We start from the raw sequence: 25,574 nt of genomic DNA, 5'->3' as shown, positions 1-25,574 counted from the left end.
TGTTGATTTAAATAGGTAAGAATATGGCCAATTTATGCAGCCAGCTAATATCCAGCAATTTTTCAAACCAAGCTAATATCACTCTGATGTACTGAAAGCTTCTAATGAGAACATTCACTATCATTTGTGTAAGTAAACCATTACATTGGAAACAGAATGGATAGCACATGGACACAATTTGCTTATTTGCTAATTAGTAGAAAGCCTATCCCAACAGATGTCAGGATGAGACTAACCATACATTGACGTGTTAGACTTTGGCTTGAAGGGATATTTTCTCCCTTCCAATGAGACTGGTAACTAAACAATTTCACAGGTGCTACAAGGAAGTGATGTCTAGAATGAAATCGGAGTCCAAAGAAGGGGAATGGTCCAGAAAAAAATGACAGAGGAAGGAATGGCTAGGTTGTGAGATTGGGCATGGCAAGGTAGTTTGACAGGGAAACACTTAGCCAAACTGCTGATGCATGAAGGATTGAAACTTCTGAAGCACGAACAATATGGGAGGTTGGGAAGGCAGATGGCCATACAGCTGGAATGCTAGTCTCTGTTTCCCTGATGCTTTTTTTATTTTCCAACATTCAGAGCAGAGCCTAGCATTATGAGAATCATCATCATTATGTCTATGACTGGGTGTATTTTGAGCATGACTGGTTTTTCTTTAGGAAGGAGTCAGTGTAACATACATGATAAGAGCACATGCTGTGTAGTCAGGCAGACCAGGTTTGAATTTCATCACTAGTTGGAGATCTAGGTACAGGGTAAGTAAGTACCCATCCTTTACCTACCCTTAGTTTATGATTAAGACCTTGAAAATTCATACATTTGATTTTTAACCTTTTTTTAACAATGCCTTATATAAATTAGATACTTTCTGATGTCCATTAATTACTAATTGTCTTCTTGATTAAGAATCACAAGCTTCAAATATTGAATGAGAGACGTTCTAACAGATTGATTTCAATTTAGTTCCATTAAGTTCTTAGACTGATAGCTTGCTTTCTATCTTTCGGCTAGGATTATTCTGTAGTTCAGTGATGACATTTTTCAGATGAGAAATAAGTTTAAGTGATTTGATTCTGACTTTGAAGTCACTTCAATGAGCAGAAGTGCAAAGGTAAAAAATTAAATATGAAAATGAATACCAATTACACATTTAATAAATGAGCTAAATGGAAAGTGAGCAATCTATGAAATGAAGACTCTCCCAGGACATGCAGTACAAATGCCACAACTTAAAGTAGGGAGAAGTTCTCCATTTCCCTCATGGAATGCTCAGAATCAAGCACTGGTTAATGCTTAAATCATGTGTGGCCCCATGTGACAAGAAGGGCCCTTTTCTTCTCCATAACAGAGCAGGACCCCAGGTCAAAAACTTTGCAATATTTAGAACCCTGAAACAGTGGCTCATGACCAGAAGGAAAAGCTGGGAGGTTCAATCAGCTACATGCCTTGCCTGGGAAAACTTGATCTCTTAGCTTGAGTTCAAGAAATTTGCTCTCCAGAATCCAGCTGTACTTCCAGCTTTAAAGAAATTTGCCTTCAGAAGTGAAGGTGTCAGTCTCTACCTTGAGAAAATGCTTTTTTTTCCCCCCCCCTCATTACCCATAGAAATTTTCCAGGGACCTAAGTCTTTGCCTAAAATATTTTCCTTCTAAGAAACGGAAGGAGCATGGGGAAGCACTTAAAGGGAAGGTTTTGGCTACTCACTGTGGCCTGATGTCCTTCCCCAATATAATCAAGTCCTCTTGGTCTTCCAGACACTCCAGCTAATGAATGGTCCAAAAAAGCAGCAGTCATGTAAAGAGAAAAACAATTGTTATAAAGTTTAAGGACTATGTGAATGATAATAACATCTACTGAAAACTTGAAATTAGTAAAGAGAACATAAATCTAGTTTGGAGCAATGAGACTATTGGAGGGAGGGACAGGAAGTGAAAATGACTAGGGGGAGGGACAAGGGAAGGAAACCAGGAAGTACCAGGGATTGAAATGGAGCAAATTGTATTCCATGCCTGTATGATTATATCAAAATGAACCCCACTATTATATATAACTATAATGCACCAATAAAAATACTTTTTAAAAAATCTGTGGCAGAAAATGTTCTTTGATACTGCCCCAGCCAGCCCTTCAGACAATCGAGTTGCTTTTATTCAGGTCAACTCCAGGATTTGTTTCTCTGGACAAAATTGGATAACATTATCAAAGTGAAAAAGAAAAGGGGGGGGGGGGTTCTGAATATGGAAAGTTTTGAAATAAAAAGTATTTGATAATGATAGGTGAGAGATAGCATCCTGCTGTCTGAGTATATTTTGAGAGATCCCAAATATTCCACAAAGGGCACCTAAAATGGTTCAGTACAAGCCTGGATTTCTGTGTAGTGAGGCCAGGTATGAAACACTCCTTTTTGGGTGTCTAATTTTTTTTTTTGGTAGTGCTGGGGATCGAACCCAGAGTCTTGTGCATGTGAAGCAAGCACTGTATCATACCCTATACTCTATACCCAGTCCCTGGGTATCTAATTTTTTTATTGATGATCCTAGGAAACTTTTGAAGTGCTTACAATGGAAACCTTGAGATTGTACTAAGTTCAATACAAGAAGCAAAACTGAACATAATATAGCTTGGGGGGGGAGAAAAAAAAAAAAAACACTCCCAACAACAATGTCTGATCTGCCCCTGCCCACCAGTGGGCATCAGCCCAGTGGGGCATCTCCACCTCTGTCCTCTCCAGTCGACACGTGGGGTACCGTGTCTGGGAGACTGGCCATAATCAGGAATCTGTGGTGTGGTGGCCCCTGTGTGGCTTTTCTGGTAATAGATGGGACTGTTAAGACGAACAAGTCTAATTTTAAACATACTAATCCTTCCCACTTCTTGCTTAATGTAATTAACTGCATAGGTTTTCTGGTACATGGATTATTAGGATACAATGTTTGCAAGCAGTAGAAACTGATTCTGATGAACTTGGGAGCAAACTAAAAAGAGGGGAGAAGATGAGGGAGAATATGACATAGTTAACAGAAGGAGAGGCCTTAGAAAAGGCAGGCGTAGAGGGCATTTAAGCATCTAGCTACAGGAACTAACACACATCCTCTTCCAGAGAGTTCCAACCCAAGAACCAGCACTGCAATCATTCTGCTTCCACCAGTTTCACATTTCCAAGATAGAATTTTACACAGCTTGATAAGGGAGAGGTTGGGCCCTTTGATTGCCAATCTTACCAAGATGCAGGAAATGCAGGAATAGTGTTTGCACAGGTGGATAGCTTTAGACTGTCAGGTCCATCACAGTTGGTAGCCCTGACTCTTGCCTCCTCTGGTTGTCTTTCAGTCATCGAGGAAGTTTTTTCCCATCACATTCTTTGGCTCCATCACCTGGATCGCAGTATTCTCTTATTTGATGGTCTGGTGGGCACATCAGGTAAGACCTGGACAGTGTTACCCATCTGCTTTATATCCTCTCTAGTTTTGGTTGCCAAGTGGTTAATCAATGTGTTTGCTTTCTGAAACTGCCACAACAATATTGAGTGTGACACAGACAAGTTGAACATTGCAGGACCGAACTTTCCCTAGTCTCTGGGCTTTTCACGGTGATCTGGAATCAAAGTAGAATAGCCACTGGACAGCCACATGGAGGAAGGCAAACTTGACTGCTTCCTGCCTGAGGCCAGGCCAACCCAGGGCTGAAAGGAAGGTCTCATTGTACCTGACTCATGGTATTTATCCTGCATAAGCCACTCAGCATGGCTCTCACCAGCCCTTCACAGCTAACTCTCAGGAAAGGACCTACAGACTAAATGGCTTCCTTTGACTTCGGTTAATGAAAATAACATTTTTCCATGTTATCACTTTAAGCCCAGTCTAATCATAATGCTTATCACGAAATATGGCTGTAGTTGTAAAACATGAATGAAAGATTGAAATACAAGGTCTCACACTCTCAAAGATCACAGTGGTGACCATTATTATACAGTGTGCTGTAGGATGGGAAATTCACATGCCTTTACTTTATAATCTTTACATTAGTCCCATACACAGGTTCAAATCCTATGAAGGAGGTACTAAATTACTATATACACTGTATAGGTAAAGGACTTAAACTTAAAACTGTTAGTAAAATTGGCCAAGATCACACAGGTAGTAAATAGCAGAACTAAGATTCTAACCCAGGACACTGCAGCTCCAGAATTCATCCTTTTAATTTTTACTACATACTACATAAATTCCAAATTACCCACTTGCATCCTTTAAAAGTCTTAGAATTATTATAATTGTTAATATAGAATAAAACAGCATTTTGAAATCAGAAAATATGTGCCAAGAACATATGTGGATAGACTCTTTAATAAGTGGCACTAGAAAAATCAGATTTCCTTTTACCCAAATTAATTAACTTATATCCTTACCTCATACCATATGCAAGTAGAACATGGTTCTAAGTGTAAAAGAAAAAACTATCAAATGTTTAGAAGAAACCATAGAAAATCTACATGACCTGATTTGATCAGGGTACTATGCCATCCCTGTGCCCTTCATCTTTCCTCTTCCTTTTCCTTCAAAAGTCAGCATCAGTGACAGGAACCCCAAACATGATTATGAAGAATAGTTCTTTGGTGAAATTATTTCTAGAGCCACCCAGATTCAGAGGTTTAGTGTATCATTATACACTTATTCGTTAAGGAAACATCATTATTCATGTGACTTCCCATACTGTGAATGGACCCTAGTAAACCAGCTTTTGTCCATGCTGAAAGAACCCTGACAGCTAGTCTCATTCTTTGAGGAGTAATAAGTCATGTCTGAGTTATACTAGCTGATATTTATTGGTCATCTACTTTATGCCTGACACCATACTGTTTACTTTATAAGCATCATCACATATAATCATCACAATCATTCTGAGTGGATGTTATTGTCATGTTACAGATGGGAAAAACTGGGAGCCAGAGAATGTGGCTACTGTGCACTGGAATTACAGTTTAGAATATGCACCCAGGACTCTTTCTGTCCCAAACCAGTGCTCTTAATCACATCCACCTACTCCTCATCAATTTCTGGCCTTTCCTGTCTACAGTGGCCTTCAAACTCCAAATACAAATGGTTTTTGAAGTTGTCCCTGCTTTAGAATTCCCCCAAGAAATTAATTATTAAGATGCTAAATAAATTAGACCTTTCTTAGTATGTCAATCATTTAGTCAGTATCTTTACAGTCTTTGACATTTCACTCTGAGTGTAAAAAAAAAAAAAAAAAAAAAAAAAAGACATCAAAGAGAACATTTTGCTCTTGTGCAAAATTTTTATTTTTAACTTTTTCTAGAACACTAGGAAAACATGCTAAGGAAATCATCTACCTATGCAGATTGATCTGTTCATTCAGTAAATAGGTCTTCGGAGCCTACTGTTTATCAGGCTGTGCTCTACAAATTAGGTACACATAGCATTCAAGGACCCTATTGGCAAGGACCTTACTTTCTAAGGGGGAGCAGTGAATCTGTGTGCCTAAGCATAGGGTAAACTAAGTCAGCTCACCAGTCTCTGGAGCAGGCATGACCATCAAAATAAAGCTCCCAACTATGCTTTTAAGCTAGTAGGAACCATGATGTTACTTATAAATGAGAAAAGAGATTTACAATTCCCTAAAGACCTTTATCCTTACTATTTCTTTATCCTTCAACTATTTCAAAAAACTCTGTATGTCTGGAGACCAAATGGAAAGCATTATGTTGATTTTCAGAGCTCTAACTCATCAACTCCAAAAAATACTTTCAATATTTTTTTTAAGTCCCAATAAGACAAGTTGCTCAAAAGAATGGAAGCGCTTCCCTCTGAAGCTAGAACAACCCTCCCAACAAAAATGTCAGTCTTAAAAGACAAAGACCATAAGAAAATGCAATTGCTGCAAACCCCATTTCACTTTTTGATAATGATGTACTATTTACAAAAGGCTTTTCCACGGCATTTAGTTCCCACAACCACCTTTTTAAGGCAGATAATGCCAATCCCACTTTATGGATAAGAAAGCAAGGAACAAAGATGCTGTACATGAAGCAGCAGTGGGTCAAACGGTTAACAGACACCAAACCAGACCTCTGATTCCCTCGCTGTTGTCTCTACATAGCAGCTTTGCCAATTTCCATTTTCATATTACCAAACCTGAACACATGCCAAATCAATTTTCCTGTGGAAATGGTGGAGCCTCAAAGTGTTTAAGTGGTACAGACAATAGGAGATATTAAGGAAAAACATGGAACACTGAGTGTCAGTCCTTAATCTTTGATGGTAAATTGAAGGGCATGTCTATCCCAGGAGTTGGCACTGCTTGCCCCTGGGTTCAAAGGCCAGTTGGTTTGTATAACTCAAATCTTGCAGCTTCCCTGGCTTGGTTTTAGGAAACACCATATGGTGGCTGCACTCAAGCCCTCTATGGCTTTTTTTAAATTTGAGATTATCTGCTTAATCTTTGCATAAACATTGCTGACCTCTTGGGTCTCAATGTCATAAAAATATAAACTCCTCCTTGGCAATGATTGTGGCTCATTCATCTTTATCATCTCAGCCCTCAGCATAGCACAGAGAAGGAACTCATTAAAAGGGGTTGCAGGGAAATTTTGTGGTGAGGATGGTTTTGTGATTGCAACACTTATGTTTGACCCTGTCGTGACATGTAGGTTGGAGAGACCATTGGCATTAGTGAAGAGATTATGGGTCTGACCATCCTGGCTGCTGGGACCTCCATCCCTGATCTTATCACCAGTGTCATAGTGGCTCGGAAGGGGCTAGGAGACATGGCCGTGTCCAGCTCTGTTGGAAGTAACATTTTTGACATCACCGTAGGGTAAGTGAAAGCTACATAAAAGTACCCACCAGCTCCATCATTGGCTGTGTCTTCCGAGACTCTGAAGATATGACCAGGATCTAAGCCCAAACTCAGCAGTACTAACAGAAGACAAAGGCTGAGAGTACCATTCTATTATTCAGAGAACTTAATGAAGAATAAAGCATTCCTAGACAGGCAGAAATACATACCTGCATCTATAATTGATGCTTTAGAAAATACTTTAGGAGAATTCTATTTATTTAACTGCACTCACCACATATTATGAATATTCAGTATTCAGACAGGACTGAGATGCTCTGATAGTTTCACAGTGTTTTTGTTCCATATTCTAGTTAATATCCCTGATCAGCCCCAGGCAAGATTTAAGACAGATTGAGATGAACATCCTGTCTCCTTGGAAAATGCTGGCAGCCTTAGCGTTTTCATTGGTGTATCTGTGCCTGTGATGATATTCTAGGTTTTTTGAAAATAGGAAGATGAGATTTTTTTTTTCTTACAATTAAGCAACCTGGAGTTCTAGTTATGAATAATCTCTATAGTCAGCCAAATTGAGAGGACTGATGTTATCTCTCCCATCACATTAACTTGTCAAAAGTAAAAGTGGGCTGACTCATGAACCTGAACGGCAATCCCCCGAGAAAGACAGATACAGGATTTTACCTTTATATTCCCAGAAGAGCAGGGCTCTTGATCCTTGAGTTTGGAAACCCAGTGAAATGCATGTATGTTCTCTTTAAGCATCTTGAATATTGTTGTCTTATAACTTTTCATTACCAAATACATATTTATCAATTTTTATACAATGTCTACCATGTACACTGTACATACATTTTTATCCCTTTAAGCCAAACAATGATCATAGGAGGTATATATTAGCATCCCCATTTCTCAGATATGGATATTTCTTTTTTTTTTTTTTTTTTTTTTTTTTTGTGGTGCTGGGGATTGAACCCAGGACTTTGTGCATGCAAGGCAAGCACTCTACCAACTGAGCTATATCCCCAGCCCTAGATATGGATATTGAATGGCACAGAGTTCACACAACTGGTAAATGAAGTAGCTGGGATTTGAAGTGGGGTGGGGGAATCAATACCATCAACCACACTATCTGTGCATAAAACCCGGCTCTGGGTTTCCATTGTCTGAAGCTCCAATGAGTCCCAATGTGCCCCCTCCTGCTAAACTTCCCTCTTATGCTGGCCCCTCACAGTGAAGCCCACCCAGCTTGTTTACCTGGAAAGCTCTGACTTACCTTTCAGTATCAGTACTCACCAGTATCAGCTCAAATCCTGTTTCTCTAGTTACCCTGGGCCTGAGCTGGGACTCTTGCTCCTGTAGACCCTCGCACATTGTACTCTTGCCATGGTCCTGTCACCTGGAAGCCTGTGAACTCCCCAAGTGCAAGCACCTATCAAATCGAGTACATGTCAACTGCATGGTAGTGGCTTGATGAATGCTTGTGGAATGGACAGACAGATGGACAGATGGATGGGTCTGTCCATCCATCAAAGCTACATGCCTTAAAGGAAATTGTCCTGATAAAAATAGTACTTCTTAACTCTGTTGATTACACATTTAGTATAACTTCTTGGTCAGTGCTTATTTTAAAAAAAAAGAGAGAGAGAGAGAGCAAAAGTTCTCAGTAGTGTTAAAAAAAAATCCTATAAGAAAACTTACGTATTCAGTTAGACATCTTTGTCATGTTTCTGAAAAATAACTATTCCAGTAAATTGCAAGACCCTCCTTGTTCATTGGTCTAAAATTACATATAGATCATAACAAAAAATGAGAGTCTAAAAAAAATTACACCTAACCTACTAAAACACAATTCATTTGTTTAAATTCTTTCAAATATTTCAGTTTGTTTTCTTAGTGAATATTCTGTTTTATCTTCTTGCGGGGCTCTTATTTTTTCCATCTTTAGCCATATGTGCCTAGCAAAAAGAGGCATCTATAACAAAACTAGTAAATCATGTGACCCATTTTCTAAGTATTTTTATGTAAACCCACAAATAGTCCATCCTGTTGACTTTCAGCTTAACCATTATCCTTTAAAAGAACCTTCTTATCTTTTTTCAGATTTTTTGTTATGCAGAAACATCTTTATGCAGAAAAACATTCTCTTTTAATTATTTTGTTAGGCATGTCATTGCCAATATAGTAAGTGATATCATTACCAAAATATTGAGTGTAAAAGTTTCTGCATAGTATTGCCTGCATTTTCTTCTTGCTCCTAAGATTAATACACAAAAAATTCAGAAAGTACATATAAAGACCAATGAAAATTCACCACCCTTTTAAAATGTGTATATTTTATGCAATTGAAATTTCATTGCTATTTTTATGTAAATCTTTCATTCTAAATTTAAAATTACACACAAGATCCTGAGTTTGATCCATAGCATTGTAATAAAGCCTAAATTTAAAATTATATCATTAATATATCCTGTATCACTATAAATTGTGATTTTAAATAGCTGTATAACATTATATTGACTTATATTGACTTACTCACTATTTGACTAGTTTCCTATTAGAAATTATAAGACATCCCCAGTTTTTTAGTATTCAAATAACACTGAAATGGTCATTTTTATGAATAAAGTTGTATCTGCATTTCAAATTATTATGAAAAATGTCATTTTCCTCCAAAGGGTGTTTACAAACTATTTATTGTGCGGTCGGCTCAACTTTACCAGAATTGGATGGGTGTCTATGTGTGTGTGTTTACGTGTGCATGTGTTTGTCTAGTATGTTAGTCAGATTTGTCACTGTGACAAATACCTGAGATAATCAACTTAAAAGGAAGAAAGGTTTATTCTGGCCAACAGTTTTAGAGGCTTTAGTCCAGGGTCTCTATTGCTTGAACCTGTAGCTGCATGATTATGGTGTTTATTGACCAGGAAGCAAAAAGAGAGGGAAATGCTGGGGTCCTCATATCTCCTTAATGGCACACCCCTGGTGGTCTCATTCCCTTCACTAGGCCCTGTTTCCTAAGGTTCCACTACCTCCCAATAGCATCACAGGCTAGGGACCAAGCTTTCCACACATGCACTTTTGGGGTATAATTCAAGGTTCAAACTATAACATCTGGTTTAATATGAGTAAAATGGTTTGGGGCCTTTCTCTTCAAAAGGCATGGGAAATGAGGAAGAAGAACTCATTAGGACGAGTTCACCAACATTCTTAGGCCCTCCCCTTCCAGTTTCTGACTTTCCACTGCTAAACTCAGGGTACCAGGACTGCCCACTCCTGCCAAGAACTAGAATTTCACCTTGTTCCAGGCTGCCCCTGGGGAACCCCAACCCAATGTGGTTCACTGAAGTGCACACTTCCCAGTCACAGAAAAATGCCTGTACTAATCACCACCAGGCATCATTCACTTCAGTGTTACCCAGGTTGAGTACCCAGGTGGGGGCCTGCTTGTGCCAAGCCCTGGCGATTCAAAGATACAGTGCTTGGGCTCTGCTCCTGCGCATACTCTCCAGCAGAGGAGACAGATGCATACAGTCACTACCTTTTTCACCCTCATTATTTTTCTCACCAACTATTCACTTTTTCTTTGGAGAACTTCATGTTTCAAAAGGGTATTCCCCTTCCATACCCCTGAAACCAGGTCAAAATGCAGCTTCCTTTGACCATACAGAAGCTGCAGCCAGCTGATCAGTATCTTCCCAGCCAACATTCCATCATTAGACTCAATGGGTAGAACCAGCTGCATTTCACCCAGCTGCCTACAGACACCCATGCCACTTGAGCCTGATATTTTCAGCCACAGAGTCCTGCCCACAGAGTCCTACCGTGGTCAACATCCATCGTACTCCTAGCAATTAGCTTTCCTGGTGTGTTTTAGAATCACCACTCTGGATGGGAAACAAAATGTGTTATCAGATTAAAACTCAAATGTAAAGGTAGAAAACAGGTTTAGAAATACATAATAAAGTGTTTTAAACTTTACAAATGTAAGATACTGTGTTCTTCAGATTTTTCAGAAAGACCATTTTTTAAATCAAAAGATTGCCAATATCTTTTCCAGAATAAACTTCAGACTTCTATACTGTATCATGGCCCCCGCTGTCATCATGATTTTTTGTTTGCTTTTTGTTTTGGGTTTTTGCTGTTTCTGTTTTTGTTTTTGGTACCAGGGATTGAACCCAGGGCTACTTAGACATTGAGCCACATCTCCAGCCCTTTTTATTTTTTATTTTGAGACAGTATCTTGCTAAGTTGCTTAGGGCCTCACTAAGTTGCTGAGGCTGGCTTTGAACTCGCAATCCTCCTGCCTCAGCCTCCCAAGTCACTAGGATTATCGGCATGCACCACTATGCCCAGCATCATGTAATTTGACTTGCTTTTAAACTGTTAAGTCATTGCTATTCTCTGTCTCCATTTTTTAAAATATTGTTTTCCATTTTTCCCCACTCATTTCTATGCCTTCTGTCCTCCCAGGCTCCCACTGCCCTGGCTCCTGTACACCGTCATTCACAGATTCCAGCCCGTGGCTGTCAGCAGCAATGGCCTCTTCTGCGCCATTGTCCTCCTCTTCATCATGCTGCTCTTCGTCATTCTCTCCATCGCCCTCTGCAAATGGCGGATGAACAAAGTGCTGGGCTTCATCATGTTCGGCCTCTACTTCGTGTTCCTGGTGATCAGCGTCCTCCTAGAAGACAGGATTCTTATGTGCCCCGTCTCCATCTAGCGGAAAAGCCATATCTTGAACCAACAGTGTGGATGGTCCCTTCCTGCTCTGGGCTCTAGGCTCCTTGGCCTCTTGAGAAGAGGCAGCTGGTACACAGCCTCAGCCAAGTGTCCCTCCTTGGTGGATTGGAGGAGGGATGGATTCACCTGGGACCCTTCATTTCACAGGCTCTTCAGCCTTGCCTACTGAAATGAGTCCACGTAAGAGACAAAAAGAACCGTGAACTCGGGGCTTCCCTCCATTCACCACTGACAGGTACTCCTCGCTGGTCGGAGGTACATTCATTGTAAGGAAGCAAACAAGGACAGAGGCTATATATACACCTATAAAGTATACATATTATAAATATACATACACGAGCACACAAATCCTGCCTGTTCCTGTATTATTCCTCTCTTTCCATACCTATAGATTAATACATAACTGTACACAAACACAAAGAAAGAAAAATTATATATATATATGTAAAGTCATATATATATATATTTATATATGTAAGTACAAATGCATCTTTTCAGGGATAGCTCTAGTATATTTATAGTACCTTTTTGAAGAGGGGCATCAACCTTCAACCTTCGGTCTGGACTTTACCTCTTAAGTGCAAGAGGTGATCTAATGGAATCCACAGACAAAGGTGGTATCGCTGTCACCTTCAGCCTACATTGGAATTACTGGGATTCTGCCTAATAAGGTGGGTGGTTTAAGAAAATTGTAGGGAGGAGGGCTTAGTAGAGAGAGTCTAAAGGAGCCCTGAGTTGAGCCCTCCAAACCGTTTGCACTAACTAATCATACAGGGAAGACTGTCTGCCTACTCATACCAAGGCACACTTAAGACAGACAGAGAGAAAACCAAGATTGGGTGAATATTGGTTTAGGGATAGAAGGGAGGTGACTAGTGTTGGATTGGGTTTTTTTGTTGTTTCCTTATATTGCCCCAGCATGCAAGTAGAAAATATGACTGCAGACCAAATTAGTGCTTTTCTAGGACAGCAAAACTATATAAACTGAACTTATATTGTTCCAATGCATGTCCCATTATCATTGAAAGAAGGAGGGCAGTTTTAGCTGTGATTACCATTTAGACATATTTTGATGCTAAGGGCTCACATATAAGTCAAACACCTGCCAGGAGAGCCTCCATGTGTGATAAGAAACACTATCCAGTCGAGGTGCTTAGCGGGACTTGCCACCTAATGGGAATGTAAGGGCATCATGGCTCCTTAAATCATTGTCCAATGTGATCATAAAGGGCTTCAGTGTCTAAGAATCCTTATTCCCAAAAGATCTAAATCAACTCTGATCAACACTGCTTGGATGGAGGCAGCTTAGAGATGTTCGCAAAGGCATTTGCACACTTGGTGCACCCCAGGTAGTTTTCTGGGTCCTATTTCAAGGATTTGGTTAAAGCCTGTGCAATGTCTATATCTCTCCTCCCATCAGCACCCCAGCTGGGACTTTTTCTAGTTTTTAAAGTACACTGAAGACTATATCCCACAGCTTCTTTGTGCTGGCTTCAAGCCAGTCACCTCAAGTTTTTATTTCCTGATTTTGCTCAACTTTACATGGAACTTTTTCATTCTGTTCATTCAGTGCCCCCAAGTTCTGTTTGCCACCTTGTATGATTTCTCAGGTCTATTTCAGTAGAAAATAAGACTCATGGGGGAAGGGGGGTTAAACTAAATTGATGAAAAAAATATGTAGAACTTTTCATTTACCCAAGTCATGATTTCTTAAAGTCATTTGCAAAAGTAAATAGAGGATGGTCCATTATTCTGTGCCCAGCCTACATCTAAGTCAGCACACGTCACACACAGGGCTCCTTGCCACATGCGTCCATGTCTTCAGTCTGTGGTGTGCCTGAGGCTTGCTGTGATTGTGTTGTGAGCACACACCTCTTAACATAGGAAGACAGGATGTGGAGCACACAGCTGTATATAAATGTCAAGTGACCTGACAGCCAAGGTCAAGGTCAGTCCTCCCTCCCGCAAAACCTCAGCTCACTCCGCAGAGCAACAGCAGGCAGCACCCATCATCACGGCTTTGCCCCCACAAGCAAAAAGTACTAAAAAGTGAAGGCCCCCTGAGAAGACAAGAAATCAAGACAACTGCTCCCCAACAGGCTAGTTTTCAAGTTTTTTCAGCTTTGCAAAGTGGAGTTTTCAAATGTGTGGAGGAAACCTGCATCTTGTTCGTCAAGGGCAGGACTTGGTACGTAGACTGAAAGAGAATGAGGAAGTAAACTTTTCTTGTGTGTTACTGGAAGGGAACACAGGTGGCTGTTGTGTGAATTCTGTATTATTGACCAGTTCATTGTTTGAAAGGTTTAAATAGGTGACCTTGACAAAACTGCAGGTAGACTATGCAAAATAAGAAAGATCGCGGGAGATCGGAGCAACCCTGCTCTTATTCCAGCACTTTCTGCTCCTCCCCTGCCTCCTCACCTCTTCCCATTCATTCCTAGCTCACAGTGAAGACTCATCCAAACAACCAGGAAACACTTCACAGAGAGTGTTGTGATTTGTTGGTTTGTTTGTGTTTGTTTTGTTTTTGTCTTTTTGGTACCAGGGGACTGAACTCAGGGGCACTTGACCACTGAACCACCTCCCCAGCACTGTTTTGTATTTTATTTAGAGACAGGGTCTCACTGAGTTGCTTAGCACTTCACCTTTGCTGAGGCTAACTTTGAACTTGCCATCCTCCTGCCTTGGCCTCCCAAGACGCTGGAATTACAGGTGTGCACCACCGTGCCCAACTTGTTGTGGTTTTTTTATGAAAAATTTCTTTTGAGAAGACAACATTTTCAAGCCCAGTTCCCACCTCATCGGCTTGTGCTGGGCACGACTATGACTACTGTCAAAGTCCTGCACACAGGCACTTTCCACTGCTTGCCCTGGCTTTCCCTTCATTGCTGTATCTGTGAATAAGTGGTTATGTGTTGGCCTAAAATCATTCATATAATTAGAAGAAAACTTTCCACATCATGATTTCCACAGTAGTTCATCTCTAGCCCCTTTTCTGTGTGTGTGCATGTGTGTGTGTGTGAGAGAGAGAGAGAGAGAGAGATGGAGGGAGGGAGGGAGGGGGAGAGACCCAATCACATTTAGAATTCAAAAGCAAAGAGCATCAAGCTTGCCAAAGTCAAAGTCAAATAAAGTCCAGTCCCAATCACGGGGAGCATTTCTTCCTGATCTCACAATATGGTTCTGTTCTATGCACATATACATATAAACATACACATAAACACCTGTATTTCCTGACCCCCAGAATATAGATTTTTCAGCCTTAACAAACTGCCCAGTCTTATCCTTCCACCCTTGTTTTTTCCAGTACTGGGCATCGAACCCAGAGCCTCTCATGCAGACACTCTGCCATTTGAGCTATAACCCAGCTATAGCTATATCCTTAATGCTGATATAGAGGCAAAGAATATTCAACAGGAAGCACAGAAGAAAATTGTAGACTGCAAGTACTCTCTTTGCTTCTCTGGAGCAGAGTATAAAATAATATCAAAAGTTCAAGCTAATATTTTACTACTCTATTTTAAATAAATGAATTGCACTCAAATGGTTCCATTTACTCAGAGCAAACCAAGCAGGTCTTGCTATCACCTCCCCTATAGCCCTAGGCAGCCAAGAATAGTCCAGCAACTTGCATCAAACTAAGAATTATAAAACAGACACTTCTAAATTGCATCTGAGTATGCACACAACACAACCAGCTGCCTTCTGGACCTGACCAGTTCCTAGGGAACTGAAACACAAGATTAAACAGTGTCACTCAGGACCTAAACTGAGTCAGGCAATGACAGATGGGGAAGACAGAACACATGTAAGGACCATCAGGTAGGATTGTTTATTATCTCAGAAGATGCAGCAGAATATCTTAAATTCTTGCTCAGAAGATCAGAAAGAAAGACAGGGGTTGTTTAATATTCAGAAAAAATGCTTTGTGAGGCATGACCTGACAGGGGTCATTGTAATTTCTTTTATAAGGGAGACATAAATCAGGTGATTTGGAGCCACTTCAGCAAAACACTGCTGCCTCACTGATTAGACATTTGATAATGCTAATACACACCCATTCCTGGGTGGAGAGAGAGTTGGCAAACTCCCCACTATTGCTCTCATCTTTTAAATGCCTCTAAAACAGTGATTTTTCTATAACGGGAAACACACCACCCCAGACCACCTTAACAGAAAGCTAACCAAGGAAAAGACAACCTGTGGAGCTGCTGGCCAGATAGCACTGAAGAAGATAGGACTTGAGTTAAAGCTCTGTTGAAACTTCTGCATTGAAGGGTCTGTCATGGCTCTGATGGCCTGTCTGAATACAAGCATTTCAGAAAATTCCAGTGTGCTTTCTTCCCCACATCTACACACACACACACACACACACACACACACACACACAACGATTACATGGGTACTAGGCTTCCTTGATGGCAAACAGATTGTTATTCTGATAAATAAGTGGTCACATCATAGGTGACAGCACTATTCCAATAAAAATAAAGGAAAGCTGTTCTCAGAGTGATTCCTGAGAAAGTGTACTGTAGAAGCTAATCCAGATCTTACATAACCACATGGCTTTTTAAAAGTTACATCCTCACATCCTCAACCCCTATACAACATCATCTTTAATCAGCAGTAACACATTGGCACTGAGACAGTTATCATATACATCTATATATATATACATAGTTTATAAACTATGAAGGAGAAATTCATCTACTTTTACTAGAATTCCTAAGAAAGAGTCACATTGAAACACATCCTTATGTAGTTTAAAATGGCAACTATATCAGGTTTTTTAAACAATTCCAAGAGCCCTTATATAGTCCTAGATTTTTAATCCCTTTTCAAGATGCCTTGGGAAAAGAAAGGTAACTAATTGTGTCCCTGCTCCACTGTCATTTAAGTTTAGCTCCCTGCCTCTGTATCTTTGTGTTTCTTTTTCAATCTCACAGCTTCATATTCTTTGAAATATATAGCAAACAGAAAAAGCAATAAAGGAAATACAGCCAGCTCAACTCCATTACTTCTTACTATACCATTGCAATATTTCTTTCACCTCCGTGGGAGCTTTGGAAGTACACAGGCTGCAACGCCTAATCGACAGGAGAATGGAGACCTACAGAAGCCATAGGTGTGCTCCTGTTGGCTATAAACAGAAGTAATGTGTTTTCCCCCTTTCCCCAAACAACGTGAGCACTGCCATTTTAGTTTCCCTCCTCACACAGGGATAATCAGCCTTGCTCCCTACCACCTGGATTTCCAGAGCTCTCTAATCTGGTTAGTGAGTTTTCTTCAGAAAGAGTGAGAGAGAGCCACAAAGAAGAAAAAGATCCATAACTCAGCCATGTTTAGAAAGACCGAGGTGGTCCTGCAATCTGATAGGATAGGCGCTAAGTTCAAACTAGTGTACAAATGGTGAAGGAACACCATATTATCTAAGCCAATGTTCTTTCACTAAATGCTTGACAGACTGGAAAACCTAAAAGAGTTTATTTTTAAACAGATAAATAAGTCTAAAGGAGTGCCATGGAGTCTGCATGCATAGGCTTGCACCAAAGATTTAATTCCATTTAAGAGCATTTGTCCAGTCTATTGCCCTAATCCAAAGGACATCACCACCCCACTACACACACACCCCAATGGGAACCCTGCAGAGATGTTCCTGATGTAACCAAATTTAATGTTAATAACCCTCAGGGTCAGAAAAGTCACCTTCCAAGTTAACCCTGGCCCCTTCAGTTGTCGACTTCATCTACTTTTCTTTCTGGGAGAAAACTGCACATGGGGATTCTGCATTCTATACCCCAAAATGTTTGGAAGTCACCACTAGTTGACCCTTTACCTCTTTTCATCAAAAGTCTCCTTAGATTTATATTTCAGAGTCTTAAAAATGCTCTTAAACATTCACGCTTCATCTTGACTAAGACTTTTTAAATGTTTTATATTGCACTTATATTATGGTACCTTCTGACTAATCATGACATGAGTGTAAGTCTGAACAGTGCTGATTTACAGCCTGGAACTCAATGCCTTGCTCCCTTGTTATGCACACTCTGTTGCTCTTCCCTTTTTAAAGTCACCTTTTGTTGCTAATTCACATTCATCTTGTGATCCCTGTGGCCCCATATCTCTCTTCTGAGACATTTGCATGAGACCAGTGGCATTTTTCTGCTCGCCCAAGGCATTTGCACAGGCGTCTGCCTACTGTAAGGTCTCTACTTGGCCTTCTTGAGGTCTCCACCTGCTCATTTCTAACCACACTTTCAATTTTGAAGTCCAGGTTGGACCCAGTGTTTATACCCCTGCACAGTTCACACCACAGCCTCCCAGTGTGCTTGTACTTGGCAAACTGAGCATTTTCTCCTCCTCCTCCTCCTCTTCATTGACAGGAAGATTCAAAAATGCCAGACCTCTGCCCCCAAACTTTTTTTCATGTAATTGACTACTTCTTAGGGGTGATCCCTTCTAATTGCTACTAAAATATGGACAGAATCCCCCACCACAGGAGAAGAAGGCAGTAGAAATATCTTTAGAGCACCAGTAGGTCTTGCTTACTGCAAGTGCAACAGGCAGTGGTTCTCCAGAGGCAAGCCTGAGCTCAGAATGAGCATGCAGCTTACAAACTGCTTTCAAGCCCACCATCCAGCACTCACAAAGAACTCAGAATAGTAGAGACGCCACTCAAGATCATTCCAAAACTCTGGGTGTGTACTTAGCTGCTTTGATTTTTCAAGAGGAATTAAAATTCGCATTTTAAATAGTAAGTCAGAGAAAGAGTTGAATCTCCTCTTCTCCACCTGTATGGCAGTGAGCTTACTTCCTCCTCGTGTGGCAGACTGGATAGGAACCATAAGGTTGCTGTTCGGTGTCCTGGCCTAGTAAAACAGTCTCCAGTTCACTGTAAGAATGGGACTATATTCCTGCAGTCTTATATTTTGGGTTGCATATTTCTTCATCATGGATTTATAAGTAACTAAGGTCTTGGGGATTAATGGTTCTCTCAAACTCTCAGCTAACCAAAAATGAATACTAATTTTTAAAATGATGTTACACACAAAAAGAAAAAAGTGAAATAAGTCTGAATCCCTGAATAAAATCATTTCAAGGATGAAACTGCATGCATGAGTAAAAGTAGGTAATCCTTTGCCATTTAATTAAGCAAATCTCCAATTCTTCTCATCAGGATAAAACTGAAGGACAATGGATGCCTTTTGGGTTTTTTAATTTTTTTAATATTGCACTTTATGGTACTTCATAAGAGACAATTGTCTTAATTAAAGCCATAAAATACCAATAATACATATATTCAGGGCTTCTGAATATAGGCAATCAATAAGCAGTCCATGAGTCATTCCTGTTTTGTATTGTTTGTTGTAAATTGGAGTTTACCTGTTCTATTTTTTATTACCTACAATTATTGTTCTAGACAATCCTACTACTAAATTTAGATATGTACTTTAATATAACTGTTAGAAAATCAAAGATTTCTAATTATTTATTTCACAAAAGCATTCTTCATTTCCAAACTAGCTTATTACACAGTTTCTTTAAATAACAAGTTCTAATGCTACATTGAAAATACTTCCTTTTTAAAAAATTATAGATTAACTTTTTCAGGAATCCATTTGCTATGTAAAGCAAGGTTCATCTATTTGGAGAGTGAAATTGATAATTAGCAAACATACCTGGGAAATTTAGGATGTGTTTGAATTTTTATATAACATAGGATGGGTCTAAGAGGTTCCCTTATAAAAATGGCATAGAGATATACAACTTGTCAATAATTTCATATGCCTAAATTAGGAAACTTCCTTGAGAGAACATGTAAAAGAGCAGACTTCGTTAAGGCACTGGGTGGTTCCCTGCAACTTCCTGCTAAAATACTCAATTTCAGACCTAATATGGTAGACTATGTGCATACATGTATACACAAATGTCCCACAACTAAAAATAATTTTTTACTTCATCATAACTTTTTATGTATTTTGAGTGAAAGCTAAAATAATGGTCAAAAGGCACTTAACAGCCTGGAAATAACCACCACAATTGGGTACCTAAATTAACCATATAGAGTAAACACGTGTGTTAAATTGGACAACCCCATCAACTGATGCTTCCACATCTAACTTGCCCTAAAGAAAGGGTGTGTGGATGCAGAGCCAGCGATATTCCTCCGTTAGAGGCTGTTTTGTGGCCTGAAGAGTCTCTTTAAAGGGCAGAGACTGTTGGTCCCTAAGATGGCATTTTGCCTCATTGAACCCTGCACAGAGTCCATCATTGAGCCCTGCATCTAGCCTTGACATTTCTTCTGCTTGAATCTCAAAAAAACTCCACAAGCAATAGGTTCTAGCTTCAAACTGCAGACTAGAAAAGCCATGTATTGAAAGCAAGAGTAGCAAAAGCTACCCTTCTGATTTAATGACGTCACTGCTAGCACTAAAGAAAAAATCGATTATGCTGTTGTTACTTGCATATTTTTAAGACAGAAAATGTTATCGACATTGCTTCCAACATAGATATTTGCCCTAAAACTTGTAAACTGTCTTTTGGACAAATCACCACATTAAAAATATCAAAATGCATTCAAAGTTTTCTCTTCTAGATCTTTTGAGATATACAATGCACTGTGGTCAACTATATTCACTCTTATATTCAACGGAACACCAGACTTATTACTCTAGTTTGATCATCACAACAGTTTAGTGCACTATACTGTACACTGCATTATAGTGTACTCCTAAGTATATACAACTATTTGTGTCAATCAAAAGAATAAATTTTTAAAATATTTTCATGAATATTTGGAAAAGATTTAAAAACATACTGAATGCCATTTTTGTAAAGGATCTTTTTAGATATAGACATGGTCTTATCTTCCTTTGTTTGCCTCCATTAAAAAAAAAAATCTTAACTTCCTATATTTACCCCTACAAGAATCCAGTGGATGCACTTCTAAATGATTTTGTCATTTTGTGTGTGTTGTGTTTATCATGAGCAATTTTCACTGGATGACAAGATATATGGCGATATTATGTCAGTTTATTCTCTGTGAATATGTCTATACATAACTGAAAGCTATATTTATTTGTACATAGGCTGTTTGGAGGAATGTGTTTCTGTCACACAGACTGCACTCTGACAAAAGACATTCCTTCCTGTTCCACTGTCCACATCTTTGTGCTTCTACTACTGATAATCAACTTATAGAATATGACTTTATGTAACTAAGTCTTCTCAGTGTGAAAACAATAGTAATAAAATTATTGACTCAAAAAAAGAGAGTTTTTTTTTTTTTTAATAGTCCTTACTTGCAGTCAATCAGGACCCTCCAGTTCTCAAGAAATAAACATGCAGTGGTAGAAGTTTTAGTGCAAAAGTTCAAGGGCACAGGAGGCACACAGACGTTACTATTCATTATACTACCACTTACGGAGTGCCTACTAATGTCATTTGAGCTATTAATTGTCTGCAGGAACTTTATGAAAGGTCTATTCCAAGGCAATTGGATTTTAATTAATTAAATATATGGAAGCGTAAATTTAAAAGATTAGTGTTGCTCTAGCCTTTAAGGTCAATTTAGAAGTCTTATTATAAATCTAATATTTTGATATAAAAATAAGAATTCATGATCACTTTTTTCTTTGATTATGTTCAATCAACTGATTAAGTTTTAAAGATTAAATTTAAATTTTAAAGTTGAGTTAATTAAATTCCCTGAGGCACTTTTTAAATTGTACATATTTAACACCTGATTCTCTCAGACACTCCAAAAGTCTGATAGACTTACAAACCTAAAAAGTAAAATCTTCTTATGCACATAAACAACTCCTAATAACTTTTTCTTTTTTTTTTTTTTTGTGGTGCTGGGGATTGAACCCAGGGCCTTATGCTTGCAAGGCAAGCACTCTACCGACTGAGCTATCTCCCCAGCCCAACAACTCCTAGTAACTTAACACAAATTTAAAATGTAATAAAACTAGGTTATCATAAACATTTTTAAACCGTTTGAAAACAATATAAGTCTACTGTTTCTTTAAAATTAATGAATCTCACCGGGCTGTGGAGGCTTAGACAGGAGAATTGAGAGTTCAAAGCCAACCTCAGCAAAAGCAAGGCACTAAGAAACTCAATGAGACTCTGTCTCCAAATAAAACACAAAATAGGGCTGGGGATGAGGCTCAGTGGTCGAGTGCCCCTGAGTTCAATTCCCCAGTACCAAAAAAAAAAAAAAAAAAAAAATTAATGAGTCTCATATAAATTGAACATTTCAAATTGTAGTCAGATTAATATGCCATATTTTTTTCAAACACCTTAAAATAAAAACATAGATAGGATATCTCAGTGATTATAAACCATGCTGAAGTATGAATACTATGAATTTGATTTACTTCATTTGGATTACTTCATTACTACATTTCTATATAACACCTTCCCAGGTTTTGGAAAGTCACCCAACCAAGGAGCAGATTCCCCATTTTGGGCCAGGTAACATGACTACAACTGAGTCACATTTCATTTTTTATTATTTAGAGAATCAACCTCAGGACGTGACATGTGGTCCGGGATAATTCCACCGGAACCAAAGGTGATCAGGTAGCACCCTGCTGAGTCCTTTTTGTTGAGTAACCTTGGCAGGAGAGTGAGAAAGGGTCCTTGCCAAACCTGTGTTTTGGTTTAATTTTGCAATCCAATAGGCATCATCACCATTACCATTAATGTTTTTTCCACTGAAATCCCTTTCAAAAAAAAAATTATTTTTTTTTGAGACAGGGTTGGGCAGGGAGTGAAAGGGGGGCGGGGGTCTTCCCTTGTTGCCAAGGTTAGCCTTGAGCTCTCAATCCTCCTGTCTCAGCCTCCCAAGTATCTGAGTTTATAGGTGTGCTACTGGGTTACCCTTTCAAATTTTTGGCTCCTAGTTTGGGCAGGTAGATTCTGCAGCCCTACCTGGGTTACAGCCTTTATATATATATAGTATTCAATTAATTCATTATTGCCTGATTGGACTCTTCATCCTGTTCATAATTCTCTTTGTTCTGACCACATTTTCAAACATGTCATTGACAACTACATGTCTGAACTAATGTTAGGTGCTTTGTATACAGCATTTTATTGAATTTTCATAACAACTGAGTTGGTACCATTATTATTACTGTCTTACAGACAGAAATTTGAGATCCAAAGAAATTAAGTTACATACCCAAGGTCACACACTGTCAGAACTAGAGCCTGAGTTCTTCTGATACTCAAATTTGAGCTAGTAATCATTATTTTTTACTTTACCCTATTATATACATAGTTACCACTCATGTCCCAGAATTCACAATTGCAAACACACTGGCAGCTGGACAGAGTAGGCACACCAAAGTCAATGCAGTACCTTGCCTCTTTTCTTGATTTCCTAAACTTACATTTCTCAATAAAAAGTGTGAAGGGAGCTTGGTACCTCCCTTACAAGGATTTTTTAACCTTGGCACAACTGACATTTGGGGGCTAGAAAATTAATTATTGGTGGATGCTGCCCTGTGCATTGTGGGATGTCGTATTACTGTTTTTTACCCATTCAGTACTAGTTTCACAAAGAAAATATGGCTCCAGACACTGCCCAATGTCCTCTGGGAATAGTGTGGGGATGGGCAAAATTTCCCTTAGTTGAGAATTACTGTTCTGTCAGATAGAACTTGGCCCACTACCTCCGGATGGCTGTACTTCAATCAGTGCCTGCCTTGAAGCTCCTGCTATAATCTTGTCAAATAGTCTGTAGTAGAGAAATATCTCTCTCCCTCCCTCCCCGCCCGCCCCCCCACACTCACACACTATTCCCACACCTCCACCAAAATGCAATAAGAGGTAAAAATTCAAACAGGAAAAGGGCACTTGGCATTATTTCTTCAAGTTATCTTTTGTGTGAACAGTAGATTTGACTGAAGCTTAAACTTGGGTACACTCCCTCACTCCATTCCACACAGAGAGAAATGTTACCAACCTAATCTGGGTTAAGAAGTCAGCTTCTGATGAGTCTCTGGGTTTCTCCCTAGACAAACCCTTGACATTCTCTGAAGGAATTTCTGCAAACCACAATCATGGAAATAGCACACCCCCAAAGCCACATTCTGAGGTGACCTCTGTAATGAATGTTATTTGGAGTAGTTCTGAGAGCTGAGATCCTTCTGGAAGAAGATTTAAGGTCTTTTTTGTTTATTAAAAACTTGAAATCTACACTCCTCTCTTCTCTTTGCCTCCCAAAATTAATCCCACTTCTCAGGATTTATGTATCACTTCATATTTAGAGAAAAGTTATAAGTTCATTTTGACTCTGCATTCAACCCAATGATGTTTAAAAATTCTAGGATTGGACTCTGATGGTTCTATCCATCTGTATTTAAGAACCTAAACATTTAATCAGGATTACATTAATACTGATTTCATCAGTGCTGATTTCAGGGTAATATATTCATGAAGTAAATGAAAATCCTTAATTGACTCTCTATAGAATGCAGTTAAACCATTTCTCACTGTTTTCCTTTTTTATCTTATTGAAATTTTCATGAGGAAAGATGGTTTTCTATGTAAATTTTAAAACAGAGACTAATTCTTTTTTGGATCCATATCAACATTTTTACTCATCACAGTTCAGCTATTGGGAATCTTCTCCATTATTTCTATCAGGACCAGCTTTCATCTGTTCAATTTTACAGATCTAAATTTCTGTAAGCTGGGCATGGTGATGTGCCTGTCATCCCAACTATTCAGGAGACTAAGGCAGGGATGGCTTGAGTCCACAAGTTCAAGATCAGCCTGGGCAACATAGGGAAATATGTCTCCAAAACAAACCCACTACTTCAGTGCGATTAATTGAACATAACTTTCCTATGTTCACATATAAATATACCACAGTGAAACTCCACATCATGTACAACCAAAAGAATAGAATTAGATTAATTAGAATAAAATATGTTCCACATTTGTATGTCAGAATGTACTCTACTGTTTCAAGTATGTATAAAAAGAATAAAAAATTCAAAACTGGAAAAAAATAAAAATTCATCACTCCCTGTGATAGCAATGATCTTATCCTCTCATATCCTCATGCAGAACATAGCAGGTGACCTGGGATCTAAAAGTCTACCCAAGTCAGTAAGATCATGCCAAGAGGAATTACCTTTCAGTCTATGAGTCAAACTCACCCAGCTCATTAAATATTCTGGGGTGCACCAAAACCCACAAAATGTCCACATCTTTTGGAGGCTTTAATGATCTGTGTACACTAACAACATACTAAAATCCAAAACTACTGATCTTGTCTTTAGGGCCAGCTTGAGCACTAGCCACATTCTATATATTTCTATGGAGAAGGACCTATCTCGTTGCAAACCCGAAGTTGGCAAACATTGGGTAATTCCACTCTAATGCTCCCTCCACCGTGGCAGACATCAACAATCAACCACAGCACCACTTCTCACTATACTTTTTCCTCATGAGGCATTACAAACAACCACTACCAGTCAGTCACAGTAGCATACAAGGGAAACCCTCTGTCACTTTCTAGCATGACTTATAAATGCGGACTAAATAGGCAATTTCACATTCCTGAGGTCACACCACTAAATCATAGAAATGGATATTTGTAAATAGATTTTGCTATAATAGCCAAAGTGAATCAGATGTTTTGCAAGTTTCCAAGGGTGTTTTGTATACTCAACCATGATACAGATGGGTCTCAGAGTCAAAGATTTACTGCTTACCAAAGTATCTAAATTACTGTGATAAGAAGATTTCTCATTTAAAAATTTTAAAACTTAGAGCATTAGTTAGGTTATAGCCAGAATGAATATAGTAGGTTCTAGTTAATGAAAATTGGGTAGATTTTTTAAAGGTTTTTGCTGCTGGGATTTCATAATGGAACTTTCAGTAAGTAAAAATTACTTCAGGAATCAAAAATATATAGTTATGCCCAAGTTTAGTCACAAAGCCATTGGAATGTTTTTATACAGCTCTGTCAACTGACAACAGCTAATGAC

The 25,574-nt window shown here is 39.0% G+C and overlaps 1 protein-coding gene across 5 annotated transcripts in view; it reads left to right on the top strand.

Annotated features, from left to right (window-relative positions):
- The window catches only part of SLC24A2 (solute carrier family 24 member 2), a 224,987-nt gene extending 209,922 nt beyond the window's left edge, over positions 1 to 15,065 (top strand). For all 5 annotated transcript variants that reach the window (XM_079113191.1, XM_079113190.1, XM_079113192.1 and 2 more), the window contains 3 exons: positions 3,337 to 3,426; positions 6,674 to 6,840; positions 11,293 to 15,065. In XM_079113191.1, the coding sequence (XP_078969317.1) occupies positions 3,337 to 3,426; positions 6,674 to 6,840; positions 11,293 to 11,542 (507 nt within the window). In that variant the 3' untranslated portion in view covers positions 11,543 to 15,065. The remainder of the gene's footprint in view (positions 1 to 3,336; positions 3,427 to 6,673; positions 6,841 to 11,292) is intronic.
- The last annotated feature ends 10,509 nt before the right edge of the window (positions 15,066 to 25,574 follow it).

Source organism: Sciurus vulgaris (genome assembly GCF_902686455.1).
Source record: "Sciurus vulgaris genome assembly, chromosome: 15".
NCBI lineage: Eukaryota > Metazoa > Chordata > Mammalia > Rodentia > Sciuridae > Sciurus > Sciurus vulgaris.
The sequence above is the reverse complement of the archived record's forward strand: the minus strand, read 5'-3'. Positions and strand labels throughout refer to the sequence as shown.